General features: G+C 34.5%; 2 protein-coding genes across 2 annotated transcripts in view; one reads left to right on the forward strand and one right to left on the reverse strand.

Annotated features, from left to right (window-relative positions):
* Positions 1-10659, forward strand: part of LOC134268771 (uncharacterized) — a 209676-nt gene extending 199017 nt beyond the window's left edge. The window contains exon 4 of the transcript XR_009992434.1: positions 10648-10659. The gene's annotated coding sequence lies outside the window, so the exon portion shown is untranslated. The remainder of the gene's footprint in view (positions 1-10647) is intronic.
* Positions 5785-22514, reverse strand: LOC134268770 (mRNA (2'-O-methyladenosine-N(6)-)-methyltransferase-like). The gene is made up of 14 exons (XM_062751013.1): positions 22442-22514; positions 21177-21516; positions 20569-20750; positions 20076-20230; positions 19621-19852; positions 17724-17823; positions 17360-17522; positions 13095-13270; positions 12447-12533; positions 12131-12315; positions 11891-11984; positions 10708-10808; positions 8085-8159; positions 5785-7503 (listed from the first exon to the last, which is right to left on the reverse strand). The coding sequence occupies exons 2-14, from the start codon at positions 21507-21509 to the stop codon at positions 7362-7364; spliced, it is 2025 nt and encodes a 674-aa protein (XP_062606997.1). The 5' UTR covers positions 21510-21516; positions 22442-22514; the 3' UTR covers positions 5785-7361.
* Between the last annotated feature and the right edge of the window lie 1764 nt (positions 22515-24278).

The raw sequence follows: 24278 nt of genomic DNA on the forward strand, positions 1-24278 counted from the left end.
TCGACAATTTCTCACGATCGTATTATCGTGTGACTTCATTCTTATTAGGCCAAGCTTAAAAAAATCTTTGTTTGCAGTTGCCGACCTATAATTTTTAGACTGGGTAGGTAGGTAGACATTCTTTTTTTTTTTTGAAAAAAAAATTGCTTTCAGATTTTTGTTAGATTACAAAAAATAAAGTTTTTCATAGGTATACTATACATGAATAAGCTCCACTCTTCATGTTCTTGGGACCAAAACCGTTCATACAATATTTAAATTTCTCCGCCGAAATATGGCTGAAATATTGCCGACTCGGCGTTAAAAAACAATAATCAATCAATCAATCAATCATTCATGCTCTTGGTATAAACTACTGATTGATAAAGACAAAAATTCACAATGAAACACTTTCAATATCCTGAAAATTTTGAGAATTTTTTTTTTTACAAAATGGCTAATAAAGACTTTGAGTCGGGTGCATTTTCAGTAGGTCGGTAGGCAACTGCAAACAAATGATATTTTATTTTAAATTTTTAGGCCTTACGCACATGCACCTCAATATCTAATGGGAAATTTCTAAGTTTTATTTTCAATGACTTTTGCTAACTCCAAATTAGTTTATTTCCCGTACTTTCCATATATCATACATGTTAACTCTCCCGATTTAGGCGGGAGTCTACCGCTTTTTCACTCCATCTCCCGCCTACCGATTTATTTCAGAAATCTACCGCTTTTCTACAAAAGCTGCGTCTAAAGTATTTTTGGTTCGCTTGGGTATCCATTTTTGAAGCCACTCTCACAAAATCTCGCTAGATATCGCGTGATCTGACTCGGAATCATACAAACGCTTTTTTGTACATAGATTTCAAGCAGGGATTTGACAACGACAACAACATAAGACTACCAGTGATTACATTGGTTACGATAAATTAATCAACATTCCTGCCATGGAAAAAGAGATACAGCTTTTAAGAATTAGATGAAAACATTTAACATCGTCTTTAAAAGCACAGAAGCTCACATCTTTATCAATGAAGTCAATAGATATCACTCGATTGACCAAGTCATGTGGCACATCTCTACTTTCGTTTTCGATCATCGCGGGAAATCTGATTTATATAACGAAAGATACGAACTTGTTTTAGATCTAGATTAAACCATGCCATCATTTGTTTTGTTTAAAAACTGAATGAACATTCAGAATTATTGCTTCTAGGCTATTTCAGCAAAGATCACTCTTCAAAAGGCTAAGTAAAGCAGCCAATCCAAGCAAAATGATGAGCATGAAAAATATTTGAATTTGTACAATTTATGTCAAACTTAAGGTGTTTCTGTCTTCTTCTTTGCTGTTGATATTTAAGATTAATTAGTGTAGGTACCTTATTTCATTTAAGGCTTATAATATACATGTATATTACATGAAAGACATCGATAATCCAAGCGTTAAACAACACGCGCGCAATGCTACCGCTTTTGAGGTCTGAATCTCCCTCTTTTTCATCACAATAGGTTAACATGTATGCATATATCTATAAATCCATGTGCAGCATTACGTTACGTTGTTTAGTTTTATTAATTTTAAAAACAAAAATAGAAGTACATATGTTCATCATTTATCTTTTATGGCATCAATTTATGTCTCAAACCCAGTTTCTTTAATACAGTACTGCTTCTAGGAAAATCTTACTGATACATATAAAAATACCAGTCTATGAAGCAAATGGCGATTTATCTTTAAGAAGCCGTGAATACAGTTTGTATAATACATTATTGGGAGGCAAAATCTTCCTCAGGACACTTTCAGTTTCTGGAGAGCATAAGTTTAGGACAGTGATGTTTTCAAACCAACATTTCATAAAAGCAATTGGCTTATGATCATTTCTAACAATGACTACAACAACATGGACCATAATGTTTTCATCAGAGAGAATCTTCTTCACAACATTCAAAGATTTTCCAATTGTATCTCCTCTTAGCGAAGCACCAGTTGCTATCTGAATGAGATACAACACACAGTTTCCTTCACCTTTTGCCATCTTAGGGGGTGGGGGGTACTCGACTTTCCTTTCATGGACATACACCATATAATCAAATCCAATAAAGTTTTGGACTTTTGGATACAACACAAATACATCATGAGATTCCATAAGCTTTTTCGCATTTCTTGCAAAAATTGCAACATTTTTCTCAAGGCCCTTCAAATCTTTGGGAATATTTTTTCTCACATATTCATCCCATAGGGTATCTTGCATATAAAATTTCTCCTCTGGAAGCAATATTAACTTGGCGTTTGTTGTTTCTGGTACCTCAAATTTATTCTTGGAGGGCTGGTAAGATGTTCCAGCAACCATGACTTGGGGTAGAATTACCAACTGCTCTTTTATCTGATTCTCAACAAATACTTCTTTAAACTGCTTTCTTGCCCCACCTATTTCAAAGATAAAAGCTAAAATTTCATCTGAGCTGGCTTCCTTTAGAACATTTTCAAGGCTGTATGGGAGTCTTTTCCGCCATTCATTTGCAAGGTGAGGAACCAAATGTCGTAATTTAACATATGAACTCCCTTCACTTATATCAAGCTCTATCATTTGTATATTATTTTCCGCTTCATCTTTTGTGGCTATACAGTACTGCTTCTCAAAAATATTGATGGCTATGTACAATTGCTTGCTCTGTTCAGATGTTATGATGACTTCTTCCTTATCTGGAATGATGTGGAGGAGAATTCTGGTATGAAGTTCAAAGTCATCATACAGTTTATCAGCACCCCTGTCACATCCCTTGAAATTGACCACTTCTTTCTTTCTGTCAATGTCGTATTGACTTAAAGCATCAAGTGCGGTTTGTCCAACCCTGCTGTATTTGAACATGTACATAAGCACAGTATGGAGCAATCTGGGTGTCACTATATAATGCTTTGAAAAGAGTTCATACACTTCCTTTGCTTTCCCCAGCAGTTCTACATCTTGACAATTCAGCAACTTCAAGGAACCTTTCCATATTTGCTGAAAACACTCCTTGCTAAGCTGAAAGTCTCTTCCAAAACTATTACCCCTGTAAGCACCGGCAGTAAATCCAGTCTCAATCAGAATGAATTTACTCAATTTATCTTCAACAGCTGCTTTGATTTTGTGCAGGTAATGCAAATTTTGAATTGATACATGGTCAATAATCAGACAATCACCAGCATTAAAATTATCAGCATAAGATGTAAAAGTTTCCAAACTTTTATCCCTTCTTTCAATTTCATGAAGGTCAACATAGTGAACTCCATGGTCATTCTTTTTTCTGCATTCCCGAATATAGTACAACACTGAAGATGTAAATCCTAGACCCCTAATTCCACATTTATAAGTCCATAAAGTTCCTTCCAGTCTGTGTAATTTTAAAATGCCAATGAATGCATCGTGAAATTTAGTTTTTACAAAATACCTTCCAGCTTCAAAATCTGCGATATTGGCAAATAGTTTCATTTCCTCATCTTGAACTTCTCCCTGTAGGACACTGCCCTCAAAGGAATCAGATGTATCCTGCTAAATTAAAGAAATATTGAGTTAATATTAGGAATATGTATATTTTCCGTCCGTCGACGTCACTTCCGGTCAAACAGGAAGTAGCAAAAAATGGCTTACTTTTGCAATTTTAAACATAGATTTGGAAGATTTCAACCATTAGAGAGTTCATTTTTCTTTTTTTTTTTAAAAATAAAAGTTACTTCCGGTCAAACAGGACGGAAGACCTACTCATTGCTTTGCAATGAGCTTTGCTCTAGTTTTAATGTTATTCTGCTGTTGACTTTTAATGCTTCATACCTATGACTTTTCATTCAAACTTAACATAGCTCAATGTTTTCCAGGGGGTCTGTATTTTCTAGGGAAAGGGGGGGGGGGTAAGGTCAAGATTTATAATTTAAAATCCAATACCTCTGCAAATTCAAGAGGGAGGGGGGTGTCCGGACCCCCCAGTTACATCCCCGCATGGCAAACCATTTCAAAATGGGTTGATATAGTGATGAGGTCAAACTATGTTTCTTACCTCAAGGATTTTTTAAAAGTGACAAGCGTCAGGTTTTCTGATTGATGAGAAATAGCCAGTTTTTTAATTGTACTGTCCAGACTATTTTTTTTTTTTGGGTAGTGGTGGTGGTGGCGGAGAAGGGGGGGTGCATACATATAATATATGTGTATGTATAACAATTTACGTTTGTTCTAAAACAATTTCAACAATCTATAAATATGGAGAACAATTTCAACAATATATAAATATGGAGCGAAACATCCTAGGGTGAAACAACCATTCTAAGAGTGCACCCAGATTGGCGCGAAATTACCTCTCATGTAAGCGGGGTTTATAGTATGATTGTACTCTCTCTTACGGTTGCACCGTGTAAAAATAAATCTGATATATTAAGTAGTTATGATGACACACTTACCATGCTAAAGTGTTAGAAACGTTTGGTCCTCCTAGCTAGTGACAATACCTCAAGTCAGCTATATTCGATGACCGATTGATTCGACCCATAAACAATTTGGCCCTTCCAAATTGCAGGTGCTTGCGAGAGAATATTTATTTCATACTCTGATCATGCTGATACAATGAATTTTTATAAAAAGCTAGTTTTATCTTAGATTTTGCATTTTTCATGTGTAATATTTTGTGAATATGTCATAGATTAAGAAAAATATTTAATTTAAAGAAAAGTCAAAGAACCTTGGGGTACGGAACATGAGAGGAAGGGGGTGGGGTGGGGGGTGGGGGTCCTGTCCCCAAGCACCTGTTTGCCAAATCGAAACGTATACTTGTGGCTTGGTCAATCGAGTGACTTCCATTGACTTTATTAATAAAATTGCGAAGTCCTGTGGTGGATACTGCTAATTAAAAAGCCTCAACAGGTCTGTTTTATTCTGAAAAAATACTTTCTCGTGGACATCACAAGTCTTATTTTTTTTATACATGACCCACAGGCACTTGATTCTGTAATAAACATTTCTAACCCATAGTATAATAATTCCACGTGTTATTATTATACTATGGGTTAAAAAATTATAACAGTACCTGAGATAAAGCTCATTTGCATAAAAGTGTGTGTTAAATACTTAAGACTGAGTACTAAAAATTTGAGGTGTTGACTATGTTAATGAACAAGACAAGCTAATTACTATGAGATATCCCGGTAAGTTAAGGGACGATCATTGGATTCTGATGACGAAGCCGGAAAGGGGGGGGGGGGGTCCGACTGACGAGTCAAATTATTCTCACCAGTCGAGGACGTCACGGATTGTTTATTACCAAAATCTGCCACTCCCCTTTTTTCAGAAACAGAGGCTCAACCTCTTACGCTACCGTACTTTGTTAGAGCGAAATACCATCTTCCTTTGCAATCAATTTTCATTTACACATTACCATACCTTCCTGATTTGACTACACTTTCAGCTAAAAGTGGAAGGACCAACTAGCCCTTCAATCATTATTTTCAATACATGTAGTAACAACTAATGTTTAGAAAAAAAATGCCCCCCCCCTTTTTTATGTTACTTCCTGTATTATAGTTTATTATATAGACAGAAAAAAATGACGGTAGTTCAAATTTATTATGTATCTTTTATAATCTGTTTTAATGGATGAACTGATATGATTGATATGGTTACCTCATTTTATTATGGGACACCCCCCCCCATATATATATATATAACAGTAATGAAAACTCTCCATTTTCTCAAGATTTCAGAGAAATGTATCCAAGAAATCTGGAGAAAATGAAAATTTCATATTAATCAACGTATAAACATAAGGACACAACAATTTCAACATATACTAGTTTATTACATGTATTAAGTACAATGAAATTTGCAGAAATATTGTACTTATTTTACAGATAAGTACTTGTATGGGTACTGTAGACATTGTAAAAGCTGACCTAATATACATTGCTACTTATTTCAACTAAGGATAAACTTTGAAAAACAACAGTAACAGATTGCCAAAGTCCCATGCGGTGCAAATGATAGAAAAGCACTTAGAATTCTAATACACCAATTGAAAGCTTATTAAGAACAGTTGATCTTAATAGACAAACTGTACAGAATTCTTAACTTACAAGTAAGTTTAAAATTTTAGGGCACATCAATTATTATAAAACTAAATATATTTATATATATATATATATAAAAAATCAAAGAACAAATATTTCTAATATTTCATATTTTCTAAAAACATGTAATTGTACTTTTAAAATATGAGAAATTTTTAAAAAGGTAAAAAGAATATAAAACTAAACTTAAGTGTCAGTGCATGTATTAAAAATAATACCTATACATGAAGGAAGGTCTACAGATAATGACAGTAAATTATGATTGACAGAAATATACATCAATGATAAACAACAACAACATAGGCACAAACTTAAAACCCAGAAATATCAATAAATATTAACAGAGATCATTTCAATAAATCCTCCATCTTAAACATGGATTTCAGACAATAACATGCAAATGTAATATATGTACATCACTACAGAAACAACTATATGTACATGTGAATTAAATTACATATACACATGTACCAGTATGTTACAAAGAACAGCAATCCTAATGGGACTTACATCAGTAATGGCATGCTCAACTGGTGCAAAGCTAATCTACAATGTATAGCATATATATACATGCAATTCCAAATATGTGTATCTGTAACTATGGTAAGTTTCAATGATTAAATTATGCCAATTTAAATTCTAAAATTTTTGTATTACAGCTATGGCCAAGACAATATCTTTCTTGCCTTAATTTTTGAAAAATTATCTTTACAAACAGACCCAATAAGCATATTTAGATAACGTTATAATTTTTACAATATGTACATTAAAAGGTTACTTGGGAATATCAGCTTCCAATGGATTCTTCAGTAAAAATCATGGCAAGAATTTATTATTGTGGGAAAAGGGTGATTTCTATTCAATTGCATTTTCAAACTTTGTTTAATCATGACATATTAAGCAATGAAAACATAAATATGATTATAATTATATGCAGTCTTTGTTCATTTCTATGGTGTGGCTAATCAGGAGGAGTGTGGGTAATGAGGAGAGGACACAACATTCAACAGCAGGTGCCCCCCTCCCCATCAAAAATCTCCACATGAATACTGCTGCCTTTGTCTCACACGGATCCTTCAGACTTATGCCAAACGCACCAAGTCATCCAAGTCAGAAAAGTTGCTGGAAAGTTACCAAGAATATTCTTAACAGGAAAAAAAACACAACAGTTTCAGAACCTACATGGTAATGGTAGGAACAATTTTTCAGTGTTCACAGAGTACTGCTTGTTAATCTGATCCTGTAGGAATTCCTACTCCTTGCACACTACCAAGTTTTTGTGAACACATCAAACTACAGTATCTTTTGGTTTTGCAGCCAGTAATAGTTCTTTAATTTTCTCTGGTGTCGGATTCCAGCGTTGAAATCCAGCATCATTTTGTAGAAAAACCACAAGTGTTCCATGGAGAGATTTCACATTCATTTCATCTCTGAAAATAAAGATTTAAAAAATAAAAAAATTATAATTTTCAAAAATACATGTACATAACTGTAGATTCCTAAATATACACGTGGAATTAATTATCACATAATTTCGTGAGAAACACCACTCACAAAATAAAATTTCTCACTTTCATCTACAGTATTTATTTTTTTGGGGGGAGTGATGAAATCTATGTAATATCTCTTTATCAACCATCCATTTGCCAATTATTATTCTCCTGATATGACGGTAAAGAGTCCTCTCGCTATAATAAGTTGTTGCGAAAAATAAGGAATCTACAGTATAATATCTGTGTAAAGAATTTCTGTTTTGAGGCAAGGGAAGATAATTTGAAATTCACAATTTTTGTTATTCTTGCCCCAAAACGGTATACATGTACCAAAATTTGTTAAGATTGGTTCAGTGGTTCAAAAGAAATAGTTGAAAATAGACAATTGTTAGTAGACCACACAAGGTGGACAAAACACCATGGACAAAAAACAGCAACTAGCCAATTAGACCTAAAAAATTTAGTGCTAAATAGTAAATAATACCGGGTAATTTTTTAAAGATGCTGATGTGACTTACTTTGGACAAAAATGTTGAAAACCACTCCGGTACTCATGTTCATAGGGTGGCAACACAACAGACTTCCTTTTAAATCTGAAAGAACAAGCACAATGAAAAACAACCCCTATAGTGATTCAATCTAACTAAAATTGGATGTACCCAATCCGCTGCTGCTTCTCTAACAGTTAACAACATCCCATTTGGAGCCATGTCAGAGTAACCTTTCCATTAATCAATGAAATCACCACCTCCGAAATCTTAGATTATAGTTTGAATGTGTTTGTTTTTCACTGCCATTCCTAATCCCTCGAGGAATTTCGCAGTAAACAAAATATGTATGGCAAAGGCCTTGCTATGTATGAATGTGAGGTGCAGGATATCTAGTATACACTAGACAAAATTGCTAACGCCCCACTTCAAATTCATCTATGTGAATTGAACATTTGCCTAATCGGTATTAGTATATATAAAACGTCATATTTTCCAATTCAATGGGATTGGCAAATGTCTTTGAGTCAGAACAAAACCCAAAAACGACCTTCTTGCCCAAAACCAATTTCCCGACATGCTTTGCGTACCTCATTTTTGCCAAGATATATGCATTGCTAATTACCGGTGATGGTCCTTGAGGTTACACTAGAAACAGTCTCCCAGTTAAAAAAATAAAATAATATGCAGCGATTGACTATTATATCGCCTGCTAGTCATCCAATGCCTTGGGGGCCATACCCAGTCCACTCAACTTCCGGTTGCCCCAATTTTGTGGAACGACATTGAAATTGTGGTGTGGTGTTTACTTAATGGCTTGGCTATCTAGAGTGAACATTTTTATGTCTACTAATCTATCTGCAACAATTTCTCACCAGAAGAATAAATACTGTTTTCATTGTTTTAATTTTTTACATATCTTTCCAAAGGAACCCCCTGCAGACACCATACTGTCTGTTTTATCACGCTCTCCTGGGATCAAATGCTGCATACGGTATAATTTTATTTCTGATTTTCTAATTAGTACAAACATAAAGAACAAAAATGCAAAGAAAAAATTAGAAATTTATCCCTCCAAATTAGTATTGACATGATTTTCACGTTTTCTATGAAATGGTCACGCTTCATTTAACATTGTAGTTATTTATCAATTAAGACATTTAAATGCTTTATTTTTTGATTTTGTAACATAATAATATATCAAATACAACTTAAACAAGTTTTGAAAAGTAAAATATTAGATTCAATGTAAGACAGACTACTAAGCATAATAATGTTAAGATGTATCCACTAAATTAATATAGAATCATATACAGAAGCTTGAATCAGATTCGTCAAAATGTTCATGTTTATTAATAATCAATTGGTTTCTCTGACATGACCCCGATTGGGATATTGTTACAGTGTAGATGTTTGAGAAGCGGTAGTGGATTAGGAAATCTAATTTTAAACAGATTGAAAGTAATTATTCCTAACTTCATGCATACAAGTTTAAGTTCAGTACCTCATATAAGTAAAGGCAGAGAACCGCCTTCAAAAAATATTAAATTCAATGTGATTGACACTTACTTACTGGTCCCTGTGTATACCCTGTACACCATAATAATGTATACAGAAACTGTATTACTATGAAGTATACAGAAACTGTATTACTATGAAAATTTTATGTTGATGATATATGAATTAAATATACCTTTAGTATTTGAAAGTATTATAATATAATATGCATTTTAAAAAAATAAACTTTAGCACAAGTATAAAACTTTTTTTTTTTCAAATGAAATTTCGATATTAATTTTAATATGCTAAATGGTAAGCCTAAAGTGGAGATGTTATTGACAAAGTTCAGAGCAGCACTGTGTGAAGTAATTAAATTTTAAAATAATGTTTCCAATCATGGGTCACTTATTTTCCTTTTTTATTCAGTTAAGAATTTAAAAGCAATCTTTTTTAGCATGTTTCATGGTGACAAAATCTTATTGAGGTTAGGATAAACCTAGATATTTTTCTTAGTGAAATGTAGTTAACTCAACTCTCTTTTCGTTTTATTTATAGATGGGATCCTGGGGAGGAATCAATTTTAAAAGTCTAACCTGGTTGTTACAGGAGTTTTTTTTTAAATCAACACATACACTAACATCTAAAACTATCTTTATTTTAATCTTTGAATTTATAGTATGATAAAATAATAATTTTTTAAATGGGTAGGGGTATTTTCAAATTGTAAAAAATAAATCAAAGTAAAATTGAAAAAAACAACTTTTTACTACTAATTTTAAAATTGTCTCAAAATCCCCATCACAGGTAAAGTTTGACATCTGGGTATTTCACTGTGTATTAAATCACTTCCTGTGTATAGGGATTAGGAGACAGATGTTCACAGGTAGACTGCTAGCCCCCAAGGCATTCACACCTGTACAAAATAATCACCTGGTGGTAAAAAATCTCTGCCTTTAAATAATGAATACCAATAGTATAGGCTGTGATTTTGAAGTCCCTATTCACTTATTCTTTAACTATTTCATCCTCCTTGTCTACAATCCTTTGATACCTTGTACTTTATTCTCAATGCCATCAAATGTGAGATAATGAGGTTTGACTGTACTGTCTTCATTCATAAGCGCCTTTAAAAAGAAATTCCAGAAATATGTACCTGCTGGATTCCAGTCTTATGAGAGCCTCAGTTGGTGGGTCCCTCCACTCTGGGATAAACACACAAAATGACAGGGGTTCTTTAGACTCCTTCAGCAAATTCTGTGTTAAAGAAAATAAGGAAACATTAGCTAGCAACAGAAAACGCAGCATACATTATCATCAATTGAATGCCATTAAAACATGTTTGAAAAATTGCGGCATATACAGTATCTATGATATTCTAAAATACAGTGTTGTTTGGTTGATACAATGTAATCATGTTTGATAAAACATATGAACTTTGAATTTGAGTAAACCAACAACAATATCTCTACAATAATAACACAAAAACAAAATGTGTTTAAGAAACACTGATCTCCCATTATGGCAACTAAGTGCCAAAGTCGAAGGTCAAACTCATTAGTCAAGATATCAAAAACATTGGTACCCAAAGGGAAAGGTTGTGTCACAAGGAATATGTGTGTAAAATATAAAAGTTGTACATGTATTTTTTTTTCAAAAGTAGGTCAAATTCCAAGGTCAAGACATAAAGGTAAAAAAAAGGTATCTGGGTACTTCGAAAAGGTTTTATCACAAGGAAAACAGCTGTGAAATACGAAAGCCTTGCACCAAAAAAATGGTCAAGGTCAAACTATTCAATTTCATTTCAGTTTGTGCAATCTAAGCAAAGGAAATGAACGGAAACTGCAAATTTATTGGAATTTTTTCTAGGTCCAAGGGGATTAACTCTGTCAAAAATTGCGCGATCGTACCCAAAACAGAACTTGACCTAGATATTCATCTGATAAATCTGTATACTAAATTTCATTTCAGTATAATGTGCAATGGTTTCAAAGAAAATGAACAGAAGCTGCAAATAATAGGAATTTTTCTAAGTCCAAGGGGCATAACTCTGTCAAAAATGGTACGATCGTTCCCAAAACAGAACTTGGCCTAGATATTCATCTGATATATCTGTATACCAAATTTCATTTCAGTATTTGCAACGGTTGTGAAGAAAATGAACGGAAACTAAGTGGACCGACAGACCGACCAACCGAACGACAGACAGCAGCAAAGCAATTGCCCTCCCTTCTTCAAAGGGGGGCATAAAAATAATTGTGGTAGCTCCAGTATGCAAAGAATATTTTAAAGCACATCTTTTAAACCTTTTTCAAGTGAATTTGCTTCCCTTAATTTACCTCGAAATGGTCAACCATGGTTTCCATGAGTTCTTCACTGAATGGTGGATTGGCCTCAAATGACCCACTAATGGGTCTGAAGTTCAGAATAGGTCTACAAAAGTTGTTATCATATGAAAAGAAGAGGTAAACTTTGAATATCTATGTTTATTTTGCAAAACTATGAATGAAATAAACAATGAATTTGAATGCACTGTCATAAATGTATTTCACTTTGTTCATCAATGAGCGGATGCATACCCTCGGGATCCAAAGTAACCATCCGTATCTTCAAACGCTGAGCAGTACTGCTTGAAGTAACAATTCAGTGGAGAGGCAAAACACTCAAAAGTCACACCAAAAACTCGATGAAGACACTCAAATACTGAGACTGATAGAGCACCCTGTAAACCAAAGCCCTCATTTGGACCAAGGCCAAATAATGTCTGTAAGTAAACAACATCTCATAAAGAAACAATCTGAGTGGTTATCCATATACTAGTATTAGGATCTAGAAGAATATCTTATATTGCAATTGTAAATAAAATTTTATTGTTTTGTGTAATTAACAACTTACATGATATCTGCGTAGTAAACACCAGACGCGGCCCAGAAAATGGTCAAATCTGGGATCATCTCGACAATTTAATTTGTACAGTTGTTCCTGAAATCAAATATGCAATTTTATACGTGTATTATAAAATGTGGCAGTTTGAATCTGGTTGGATAAAACTGATCTTACTGTCTAAATTACACAGTAACATGAAACAGAAATTAGTCAGCCTAATGAATATATGGGAATCCATATCATTCCAGAAAAGGAGAAAGTACTGACAATTGTCAATCCTCAACATGTAAATATTTACATAACTAAATTAAATAATTTCTTCATATTTACATGTAGAAAAACATGTCTGTATAAATTTCTAAAAAGCTTAAAATCTATGATATACTTATCATTGATACAATCATTTACAACTGTATCTTTGTTTCAAGGTAATGGAAAGAAAAATTATTTTTGCATGAGCCCTTGCTGTTATTTGTTATACATGTACATGTGTGACAACATGATCCTGATGTGCCTGCCCTTTTTTGCGCATACTAGTAACACAAAAAAGTTGATTAATGTTCCAAGCTTAGTAAACAATTGTGTAAAAATTTTTATTACACATATCACATAATAATACATCATTTATCCCATGTCTATTGCACTAATGAAACCTACCAGTTTACAAAAATGTGAGCTGTTGAGTTTGAGTATTTCTCCATTCCATTTGAGTGTGTGGGTTTCTTTATCCTGCATGAGTTCTACAGTTGATAGTCTGGGACATGGAACACACATTTGGATTGGATAACACAACACTTTTCTGGGATTAATGGGATCTGGGAATTTGGCCGGTTCTATGAAACAAGAAATCATAATCTTGTCAAGTACTAGTATTTGAAGACAGCAATTTCTAACAGTATTCTTTTCTCCACCATGAATTTCTGACATTATCATGTGAACATACAGTAACCATTATCATTAACATTTAGGGCTGTCACAGGTACCCGAAATGACCCGGAACCTCGGAACAATTAGTTTGGGTCGGGTTCGGGGTTCTGTTTTTCCGAAATTCGGTTTGGTTCCGATTTGAACAACAGAGTAGGTTTTACCAAAGGTAGCCAAACACAGTTTCGTATAAAATCCAGGGGGTTTTTCCCAGAGAGAAACATGCTGGGTAGGGATTTTCCTGCTATTTATAGGAGTCTAGATGGAAACTGCGTCTTTTTTTTAGCTCACCTGAGCCGAAGGCTCAAGTGAGCTTTTCTGATCACATTTTTTTGTCCTGTCCGTCTGTCTGTCTGTCTGTCTGTCTGTCCGTCTGTAAACTTTTCACATTTTCGACTTCTTCTCAAGAACCACTGGGCCAATTTTGACCAAACTTGGTACAAAGCATCCTTGGGTGAAGGGGAATTTAAATTGTTAAAATGAAGGGACATATCCCCTCACAAGGGGAGATAATCAAGAAAAGACAAAAATAGGGTTGGGTCATTAAAAAATCTTCTTCTCAAGAACCACTGGGCCAGTAAAGCTGAAACTTATGTGGAAGCATCCTGGGGTAGTGTAGATTATAAATTGTTCAAATCATGACCGCTGGGGGAAGGGCGGGGCCACAATGGGGAATCAAAGTTTTATATAGAAATATATAGGAAAAATCTTTGAAAATCTTCTTCTCAAGAACCACTGGGCCAGAAAAGCTGAAACTTATGTGGAAGCATCCTAGTATAGTGTAGATTCTAAATTGTTCACATCATGACCCCCGGGGGAAGGGCGGGGCCACAATGGGGAATCAAAGTTTTACATAGAAATATAGAGGAAAAATCTTTGAAAATCTTCTTCTCAAGAACCACTGGGCCAGAAAAGCTGAAACTTATGTGGAAGCATCCTGGTATAATGTAGATTCTAAATTGTTCAAATAATGACCCCCGGGGGAAGGGCGGGGCCACAATGGGGAATCAAAGTTTTATATAGAAATATATAGGAAAAATCTTTGAAAATCTTCTTCTCAAGAACCACTGGGCCAGAAAAAGTGAAGCTTATGTGGAAGCAGTCTGGGGTAGTGTAAATTCTAAATTGTAGGAATCATGACCCCTGGGGGAAGGGCCGGGCCATTATAGGGAATCAAAGTTTTACATAGAAATATATAGGAAAAATCTTTGAAAATCTTCTTCTCAGGAACCACTGGGCCAAAAAAGCTGAAACATATGTGCCCATGGAAGGATCATGGGGTAGTGTAGATTTCAAAATGTCTAAATTATGATCAGTGGTGTAGGGTGGGGATGCATTATGTATAACAAGGGGGAAATCTGGTAAAGAACAGAATGGTCAAAGCTTCTCAGGTGAGCGATGTGGCCCATGGGCCTCTTGTTTGTTTTTATTCGCATAAAGTAGAGTCTTATCTTAATATTTAAAGAAAAAAAATGTGCATTCATTTTTAGAAAAAAAAAATTGTGAGACTTTTTAATAGGGGGAGATAACTCCGAAAACATCCGGTTTTCACATGTGCAAAATTGCATGAGTCAATTAGCAGGTAATGTAGCTCTTTCAAGAGGTGGAAAATGTACCCTAAAAACACACTAAAAGAAAACCTTAGGACTTGTTCTGGGAAATGCATACAACTTATTTTGTCTGATTTTTTCTGTTTTTGTTGAGCAGGGGGGTTAAAAATGCATAGGTGCACTGAAAATAGATGCATAAACAACCCAATATCCCCCATATTTCAGGTGTCAAATACCCCCTAGTAGTAAATGATGAATGTATTATAGTTGGATATTTATAAAATTCACAATTTTATCTTTCCATTGATATGCAGAAGTCTATGTAACAAGCCTCCATTTTATTTTTTTATAGGGGTCAGTTTTGCTTGTCCCTCACCAAGTAACGTCCTGATAACGTCATACATAAAACTGTGTTTTGCACCCATAAAAATGGTGTCTAAAACAAGAGATTTGTTAGTACATTGCCATTATAATGTGATTCAAATAAGTTGGTGCAATTGTTTTCTAGTCAGGAAACTACTTTAAACTAGTTATTATGTTGCTTTTTCTTAGATTAAATGAAAAAAATTTTTTTGTTGCCTATAATTCAAATCATGAGCTTTTATTCCATTGTATACCCGAACTGAAAAAACCCAAAACGGAACCTAAAAAAATTGGATCCAACCAAAACAAGAGGCCCACGGGCCTGGTCACCTGAGTATTGTGTAACAACTTTCAAAACAATTAAATTTGGTTCGTGTTTAAACCGGAGGCCATGAAATTCACAATTTACAATTTTGAAAGAGGCACCATTGCTTATCATAATTATTAACTTAGCATGCTTACTCTATTTACTTAATACCCAGAGGTAGATCAGAGTAACAGAGAAAATGCACTTCCACTTTATAACCAGTTGTGCACCTCACCCCAAAGGAACCACTGACCTAGGGCCATATATTTCAAAATTTTGCAAATTTAATCATAAAATGGTTGATTAATACCAAAGAGCAGATTTCAAAGCATTAATTTATTTTCAGGCTATGTAACCCCCCCCCCCCCACCTTTGACACTGGGGGCATTAAAAACCACTTTGCAAGATGCACCTTTCTTCATCATAAATATATATATACTTGGATCATTGGCTTAAAACCCAGAAGCAAAGAAAAATATTTACAAAGAATAAATGTATTTTTACTATATAATCAATAGAGCCCCGACTTAACACCAGAACTCCTGACCCTGGGGCCATAAAATTCACAATTTTGGAAGAGGCACTCTTGCTCATCATAACTATGTGCTTAGTTAGCTAATCTAATACCCAGGAGCAGAGAAGAAGATTTTCAAAGAAATAATGCATTTTCACTATATAATCTATAGGGCCCCGCCCTAACACCAGAACCCCTGACCCTGGGGCCATAAAATTCACAATTATGGAAGAGGCACTCTTGCTCATCATAACTATGTGCTTATTTAGTGTATTTAATACCCAGGAGCAGAGAAGAAGATTTTCAAAGAAATAATGCATTTTCACTATATAATCTATAGAGCCCCGCCCTAACACCAGAACCCCTGACCCTGGGGCCATAAAATTCACAATTCTGGAAGAGGCACTCTTGCTCATCATAACTATGTGCTTAGTTAGTGTATTTAATACCCAGGAGCAGAGAAGTAGATTTTCAAAGAAATAATGCATTTTCACTATATAATCTATAGAGCCCCGCCCTAACACCAAAATCCCTGACCCTGGGGCCATAAAATTCACAAATCTGGAAGAGGCACTCTTGCTCATCATAACTATGTGCTTAATTTGTTTATTAAATACCCAGGAGCAGAGAAGAAGATTTTCAAAGAAATAATGCATTTTCACTATATAATCTATAGAGCCCCGCCCTAACACCAGAACCCCTGACCCTGGGGCCATAAAATTCACAAATCTGGAAGAAGCACTCTTGCTCATCATAACTATGTGCTTAGTTAGTGTATTTAATACCCAGGAGCAGAGAAGAAGATTTTCAAAGAAATAATGCATTTTCACTATATTATCTATAGAGCCCCACCCTAGCACTAGAACCCCTGACCCTGGGGCCATGAATTTCACAATTTTGGTAGAGGACTCAATGCTCATTACATTCATGCCAATAGTTTGCCTGCTTGATGTCCAGGAGTAAAGAAGAAGATTTTTAAAGATTTCATTAATTTTAGTTGTTTTGGCCCCACCCCTCAGGCCCCAGGGGGGCGGGGACCATGAAATTCATAATTTTTGTTCCCCTCCACCCATAGATGCTGTATACCAAATTTGGTTGAAATTGGTTCAGTGGTTTCAGAGAAGAAGCTGAAAATGTTCAAATGTTAACACACGACACACGACGACGGACGAAAACGGATAGCAATAGGTCACCTGAGTTACTCAGGTGACCTAAAAAATTTGGAACCGTGACAGACCTAATTAACATATCATTGACAACTTACCCTTGATTCCATGCTCCTTCAGTAGCTGCCAGTGGAACTCGTGGAGTTTGCGGACACTCTCACATGACATATTGTACATCTTACAACAGATCCCTTCTACAGAGGACTTGGCTGTCTCTGTCAGGTGAGGCTGACACTGCCTCTTTAAGTGGGCTAGTCTTTCCTACAAAAAAAAATCAATGATGTTTTGGTCGTTTTCCTAAATACATAAAACATTCACCAAAAAACATGAGTTGTTTTGCTTTCAAAAATGTGAACTAAACCACTCTAGTATCTCTTTCCAGGTGAAAACTCTATGACTGGCTACAGTTATTCATTATAAATATTCTGTTTCTATTTAGTTTTGATATGATCTTGCCCTTACCAGGTAGTCTTCATATGAAGCAGCCCCTTGTTTCCTCAGCCATGTGAATGTCTCCTCTACATTCCATTTCACAATCTTCCTGCTATCAGAGGATGCGCTCCTGAAATATGCATTTTATGTTTAGAAATAATTCCTTGGATGTTTAAACTTACATCAATGCAAAACTCCCTTTTTTCTCTCCACATCACAATAATTAAGTGACAATGATGTATCTTTCAAACCACAGGGGTTCAAATTTTTTTTTGTCATGGTCAAGTCCAGGACTTCAGTGATTGGGATAAGCTAGGGAGTAAATGTGACAATGGCGCACTCCAAGTCAGTGTCAATGTGACATTTCAAAATTCAATGCGCCAAACAGACTTTTTAATGGGACATTTCCCAGTTACAAACTTGCAATTGATTACTTGCTGTTAGAATTTCAGTTGACTTGACTTAATTGAAATTGTCAAATTATTGAATGACAACATTAAAAGATACAAAATTAGTATATCTAAATTCACAAGTGTGAGAAAATAAACGCTGCAAATTAATTTCAATTCTTTATTTTTGGTCTCCGATGTTTGACATCTTTAAAATGATTTAAAGCCTGGTTTAGATCTATACTGCTTCCCTCCGATTCATGTTAAATTTTCGTTTTGGTTTTTCCTCCGAGGCTACATCAGTCTTACTGCCAGATTCATCTCCATTCGTTCTGTCAGCATGTTATACTTCTTCCGTGTCATTTTCTACCGATTTACTTGAATTCTGTTGTTAGGATTGTTAAAATTAAGAAAAGTCTGCCATTTATCAGTACGAGGTATTTTCTTAGGCAGCATGCTGCACGCCTGACACCAGTTTAATTCGTGCGCATTAGCCAATCATAAAACACGTAACTGTTTGATTAGATACTGGAGAAAAGAAAGTCATAAGAACGCTTTAATTGAAGGACATTAAATACTATTTTATCAAGCGTAAATTGACAGCGATTGTTTTGGGAAATACTACAAGCGCTTGGGGGAAAGCTCAAAGTTTAAAAGTATGTACATGTAGTGCATGATCATATATGCGCCACGATGGCGCAGTGATTTTAATTTTAATGTGACATTTTGAAATTTAATGCGACTATGGCGCAGGGCACGTGCTTATCCCAATCACTAGGACTTAAAGAGTAAATTTTAAGCAAGTCCGAGGAAGAAATTTCAGAGTCCATATTTACCTATACATGATTAAATTTATGTTACTTATAATTTATTTTCATTTGTTGCATTGAATGAATAAAGACTATATGTACAAAACATTGTTTTCGTATTGTCATTGTAATCAAGCCACGGCCTATCATCACGCCAGTGGCTTTAGAATTCACGAACTCTTTTCTTGTCATAGGTTCCGTCTTTGGAATTGTTATTTTGATCCCCTGCTTCCTGTTCCTCAAGGAGTCTTTTATTTGTTGTTCCTTTTTTAGCATTACTGCTGGTAAAACCAAAATTTAACAAACTCATTGCCATTTGTCAAATAGGAGGAATCATGAGGAATTGCGTAAAAGCAAGTCTAACCGTAATGGAAAATAAAAAGACGGATTGTATTTTTGAAATGTTCGTAATGTTTTATGGGTATTTTAACGCCCACAAACTCACATTTTTACTTAATACGTTTGAGAATTTGCTTTATTTTTAGCTTTACGATCATATTTTTAACTTAAAAAAAAAAGATAAACAAGAAACATAGCCAAGTCCCAGGACTTTCACAATAATTGAGTGACAAATTTGTTAGTCCGGGACGTCGGGCTTGAGGAATTTTGAACCCCTGAAACCAGCAATTTTATAATATAAATTGGCAAGAATCTTCAAATATCAACTTTTTTCTAATGAATAGACTAATTCTTTGAAAAATTGACATATCTTAAAGTGTGCAAACAGACCTTGTTTCAATCATTCTTTTAGCAGACTCAGCATACTTAAAGAGCTGTTTGCGTGCATCCCCTGTATACTTAGGCTTGACCAGTTTGACGGGTATGTCATTCATGATCTCTCTGTACATAGACTGAGAAACTTCTGGGGTACACTGAGAGGGCAGCATGGGGTCCTTCCCTCGATCAACAACCTTTCTTTCTAACAGCCAGCGATTAAAGGACTCCACTGGGGCATCAATTCCTGATATATAAACCATAAATTGTAGCTTACAAAATTTAAGCATTTAAGTTTGAAACTCATGATTTTTTCAACAGAAAAATCATTTTTTTTTTTAAAGAGTATCAAGTTTATTCAGAAAAATCTGGGATTTGAGCTCACATTTCTCATGTCATATGTTATAAACAGACAAATCTTCTTCAGACATTATCCCTGACAGTATATGATTAATTAGGAGAAATCATACCCTCTCGTGTATGGCAGAGCTCCTGGTATTGTTGCCTTAGTTTATATACTAGCTGGGCTCTAAACTTCTCCACTTCTGGCATGGGAGGTGGTAAACAGCAGGGGACCCTCTCAAACATGACTGCATTTGTAGGGATGTCAAAATTCCAAAAAGGGCTGGAAAGCAAAATCATTCAGCATTTAGTTTTTTGTAAATGTTTATGACATACATGTTCATGTGTATTTTAACCTGATGCAATTTAATAAAACCTAAAATACTCCTGAATTCCCTCTCCAAAGATCTAATTCCATCTATCAATTGCTTATGCCTATGAGGCTGACTAGAGAAAATTGTGCAAAAGTCAAAATAAAATAAATCAAAAATTAATCTTCTTATAAAAAAACAATACCTTTTCTTTTCATCACAGCTTCTAACTGGAAAAAACTTACACAATATGATCATGCTGTTTCTAAAACATTCCTTAAAATATGCAAATGTTCATTGAACTTTTTACTTGTAGCCAAATGCAGGTCTTTTTGTTGGACTTTCAATCCCCTCCATACTTGCACGTCTTTTTTCTCCAACTTGTGACGGTGGAATATCAGTGCTTGGGCGACTAAGGCGTGCATCCATATGGTGAGGGGTAGGGCCATCTCCACCAATACCCAAAGGGTCTGTTAGGAAATTGTTTTGAGGCTGAAAATAGATTTATTTTACTATAATAAATTTTGAATTTTTATCATAATCATGTTGATCTTCTCAAGTGATGATTTTACCAAGAAGGTAGATATTAACAAAGAATATTCCAGACTAGCAATATGTTCCAAAATATCTTTCATCTGTACATTTTCGTATTACTGTATAAAGGCTTATTTTCACCCCGTGTTATTCTCACTCTTTCACACTTGAAAACAATTTTGTCCCATCACAGTTTTGTTTAAGGAATTATACTGTATTCTTTGAATTCACCCCGATTTAAATTCGCCCAAAGGAGAACAGGGCAAAACGGGTGAAAATAAAACGGGGGCCAAAATTTCCCTGTATACAGTATTACCTGTGTGAAGTATCATGAGAAGTTCTTTATTAGATAATATTATAAAGCAGGTCTTTTAATATACTAACTGAAGACATTCCTGGAAAATGAGGCATTTCCCATAAAGACTCATTTGTGTTTTTGTTAAAGAAATATGGTCTCTCCTCTCTCTTGCTCCAGAATCTTCTCCATCCCATTTGCAACAATTCAACAGGCAGATCATGCACAGGGTCTGGTGACATGGGCTGAGGAGAGAGTAGCAAGGACTCTTGTCGCTTGACATCTTGATGGTTGGGAATGTCTACAGACAAAGATGGTGGGGCTTTGTCTCCCTGTGGGGTTGGTTTTTCTGCTGGTGTAACACTGCTTTCTTTACCAGGTCCATCCCCATTAGTTGACACCTTTACACTGTCTTTATCCATTTTTTACCTGCAATTTTATTGTTCAACAATAAATGGCAGCATTTAATACATTGGCAATTTGTCATGTACAAACTTTCTAAATATGCAGCGACAGTACCAAAAAATCAAGTCTCAAATGGGACTCAAATCCAGGGCCTCTGGTGTATTGTGCCAGGGCTTTAATTACTGAGCTATTTACATTTGATTTATTGATTTTTACACACCCATGAACCACATGACCAATCATTGATAAGAAAATTTCAAAAATTTTAGAAAATAATTATTAAAAATTAAGAAATTAATATGAATTTCTTCAATCTGAAAGAAATTCAACATACATTGAGTTCATGATAAATTTGACAAATATGTTGAAGCAACACTGATTTGAAGTTAAGAGTTTGTAGCATATAACTACTGACTCAACTTATCTCAAGTATTCAGTATATCAAAGTTTTGCAATAGGGAAGTTTAACTATACTACACAGTTACGCTACAACTTAATATGCTACAGAGTTAAAGAGCCTATTTGAATAAATGTCAATTCAAATTATGTGTAATTATTACTCATACAGTTAAAATACATTATTAAAAAGATCATAACAACAAGTGCCAAGATTCCAATGAAATTGTATTCTTCAGAATATTCACAAAATCATATGATCCTAAAAAATATGGAGTTTCGAACTGTCAACGTTATACGTCAATCTAATAAATTATGCAATCGTTATTTTTATTGTCATAATTCTTTGAAGTAAAACCTTAGTAAATGCATTTACAGAGCAACTTCCAGAATCTTATTAAAATTGGAAATCCCTTCCAAGCCCATGCAGCGAAATTTGCAGACTCGATAGAATTGATCGGAAACTACTAAATAAAACCAAATTCAAACTTGACAATGAGGAAAAACAAAATTTGGAAACAAAAGATTTGTATTGCACTCAAAAAATGATTACATTTTCAGTTAAAGTCCGCAATATTACTCAAATTTGTTGGAGAAGATTTGCGTGAAGCCTTCCCTGACGCCATTATTGTGTGAAACAGCTAGCACAAGGATTTTAGAAAAACAAAACGATACTTTGAACACTTGAAACATATGTTTTTACGATCAATAAATCAAGTATGTTTTGAAAAATTATATCGAGTGTTTTCTTTTCTTGAAATAAAATGAGTTGTACATGATATCAATATCAACACTAGCTGAATTTTCGTTTTGTGATTCTTCTTAGTGCCACGTTGCCTTGTACTAGCGCGCCAAAATTCAAAATATAAATCTAGTAAAAACCTTAAAAAATTGAGTTGTAAAACAATGAAGTTTAAAGAAGATGTTATTGATTTTGTTGATGAATATAAATATTTGGGTGTTGTCCTAAAAAATAATGGTAAATTGAAATATGCATGCGAGAATTTAGCTGGTAGAGCAAGGAAAGCATATTTTATGATCAAATCAAAACTACCAAACAATGTTATCTCTCAGGAAAGGCTTTTAAGATATATATATGCATTATACCAATTTTAACTTATGCTTCTGAAATCTGGATAAGTGATTTTAAGAAAATTACAAAAGAATTTGATAAAACTCCATTTGAAAAAATTCAAAATTTCATCTTGAAAGACATTTTAGGGGTCCATAATAAAGCTTCTAATTTAGCAGTTAGAGTAGAGTTTGGTGCACTTCCCATTATTTTCAGAGTTTATAAATTATTATTTAGATATTATTCTAGATTAAAAAAAACTTGTTGCAGATCAAGAGAATTCAAACTTACTTTTACAACATGCATATTTAGAGGATCAAAAACTTGCAGGAAGTGGAAAAACATGTTGGCAAAACTGTATACAAACTATACTTGACGAAGTTGTTAGTTCAAATGCTAATACATTATCAATAAATGATTTTGAAAATAATTTGAAAAAATATTTGAATATATAGTTTTTAAGGAATTATAATAAATATCAGAGAAAAAGGTAATGGCAAATTATCATTCTACAGCCAGTTAATAAGTCAAGGGAATCTAAACAAACTTGAAATTCAACCATACTTAAATTTTTCCATTTCCACAAATTTGGTTCTTTTTTGTCGATTGAGAATAAGTGCCCACAAATTACAGATAGAGGTTGGCAGGTATTGTAACCCAATTATACCAAGAGATGAAAGATTTTGTATTAATTGTAAAAATGTCGTTGAAGATGAACATCATTTTTTATTTGTATGTCCTCTTTATAAACAACTAAGAAGTGAATTTTGTACACTTTTTAATAATACATGTATATCTTATGAAATTCTTAATCCAGCACATGCGATAATGGCCTAGTCGGGGGGTCAGGACCCACCCCCCCCCCCTGGAATTTACCAGATTAAAAAATGTATATACTAAAACAAGAAAAAAGTTACTATGGACCCCCCCCCCCCCGGTACACGCGAATATGTCTGAAATGGGTATGAAAAGTGAAAGAAAAGATTTGCGGCAATTGACGTCACCACTACCCCCCCCCCCCCCCCCCCCCCACGAAATAGGTTTTTTGACGTTTCGGCGAGATTGGCTTTTTTTTTTCTTTTTTTTTTGGTTATGCTTGTGAAGAAATTTCTGGGACTGGATTTTTTTTCTGACTGGGGTGGACCCCCCCCCCCCTGGAAAAAATTTCTGGATCCGCGCCTGCAGCAGATGTTAATTCTACAAGAAATATTTGTAACTTCATACGTGAGGCATGTAATATCAGAAAATCTATGTGACTATATATTTTATATTTGTTTACTGTATGTATGACTTGCGCCACATGTGGTTTTTGTCAAAT

The sequence above is a fragment of the Saccostrea cucullata genome, unplaced genomic scaffold (assembly GCF_032062105.1).
Source record: "Saccostrea cucullata isolate Sc308-1 unplaced genomic scaffold, CSIRO_AGI_Scuc_v1 ctg772, whole genome shotgun sequence".
In the NCBI taxonomy this organism is placed as follows: Eukaryota; Metazoa; Mollusca; class Bivalvia; order Ostreida; family Ostreidae; genus Saccostrea; species Saccostrea cuccullata.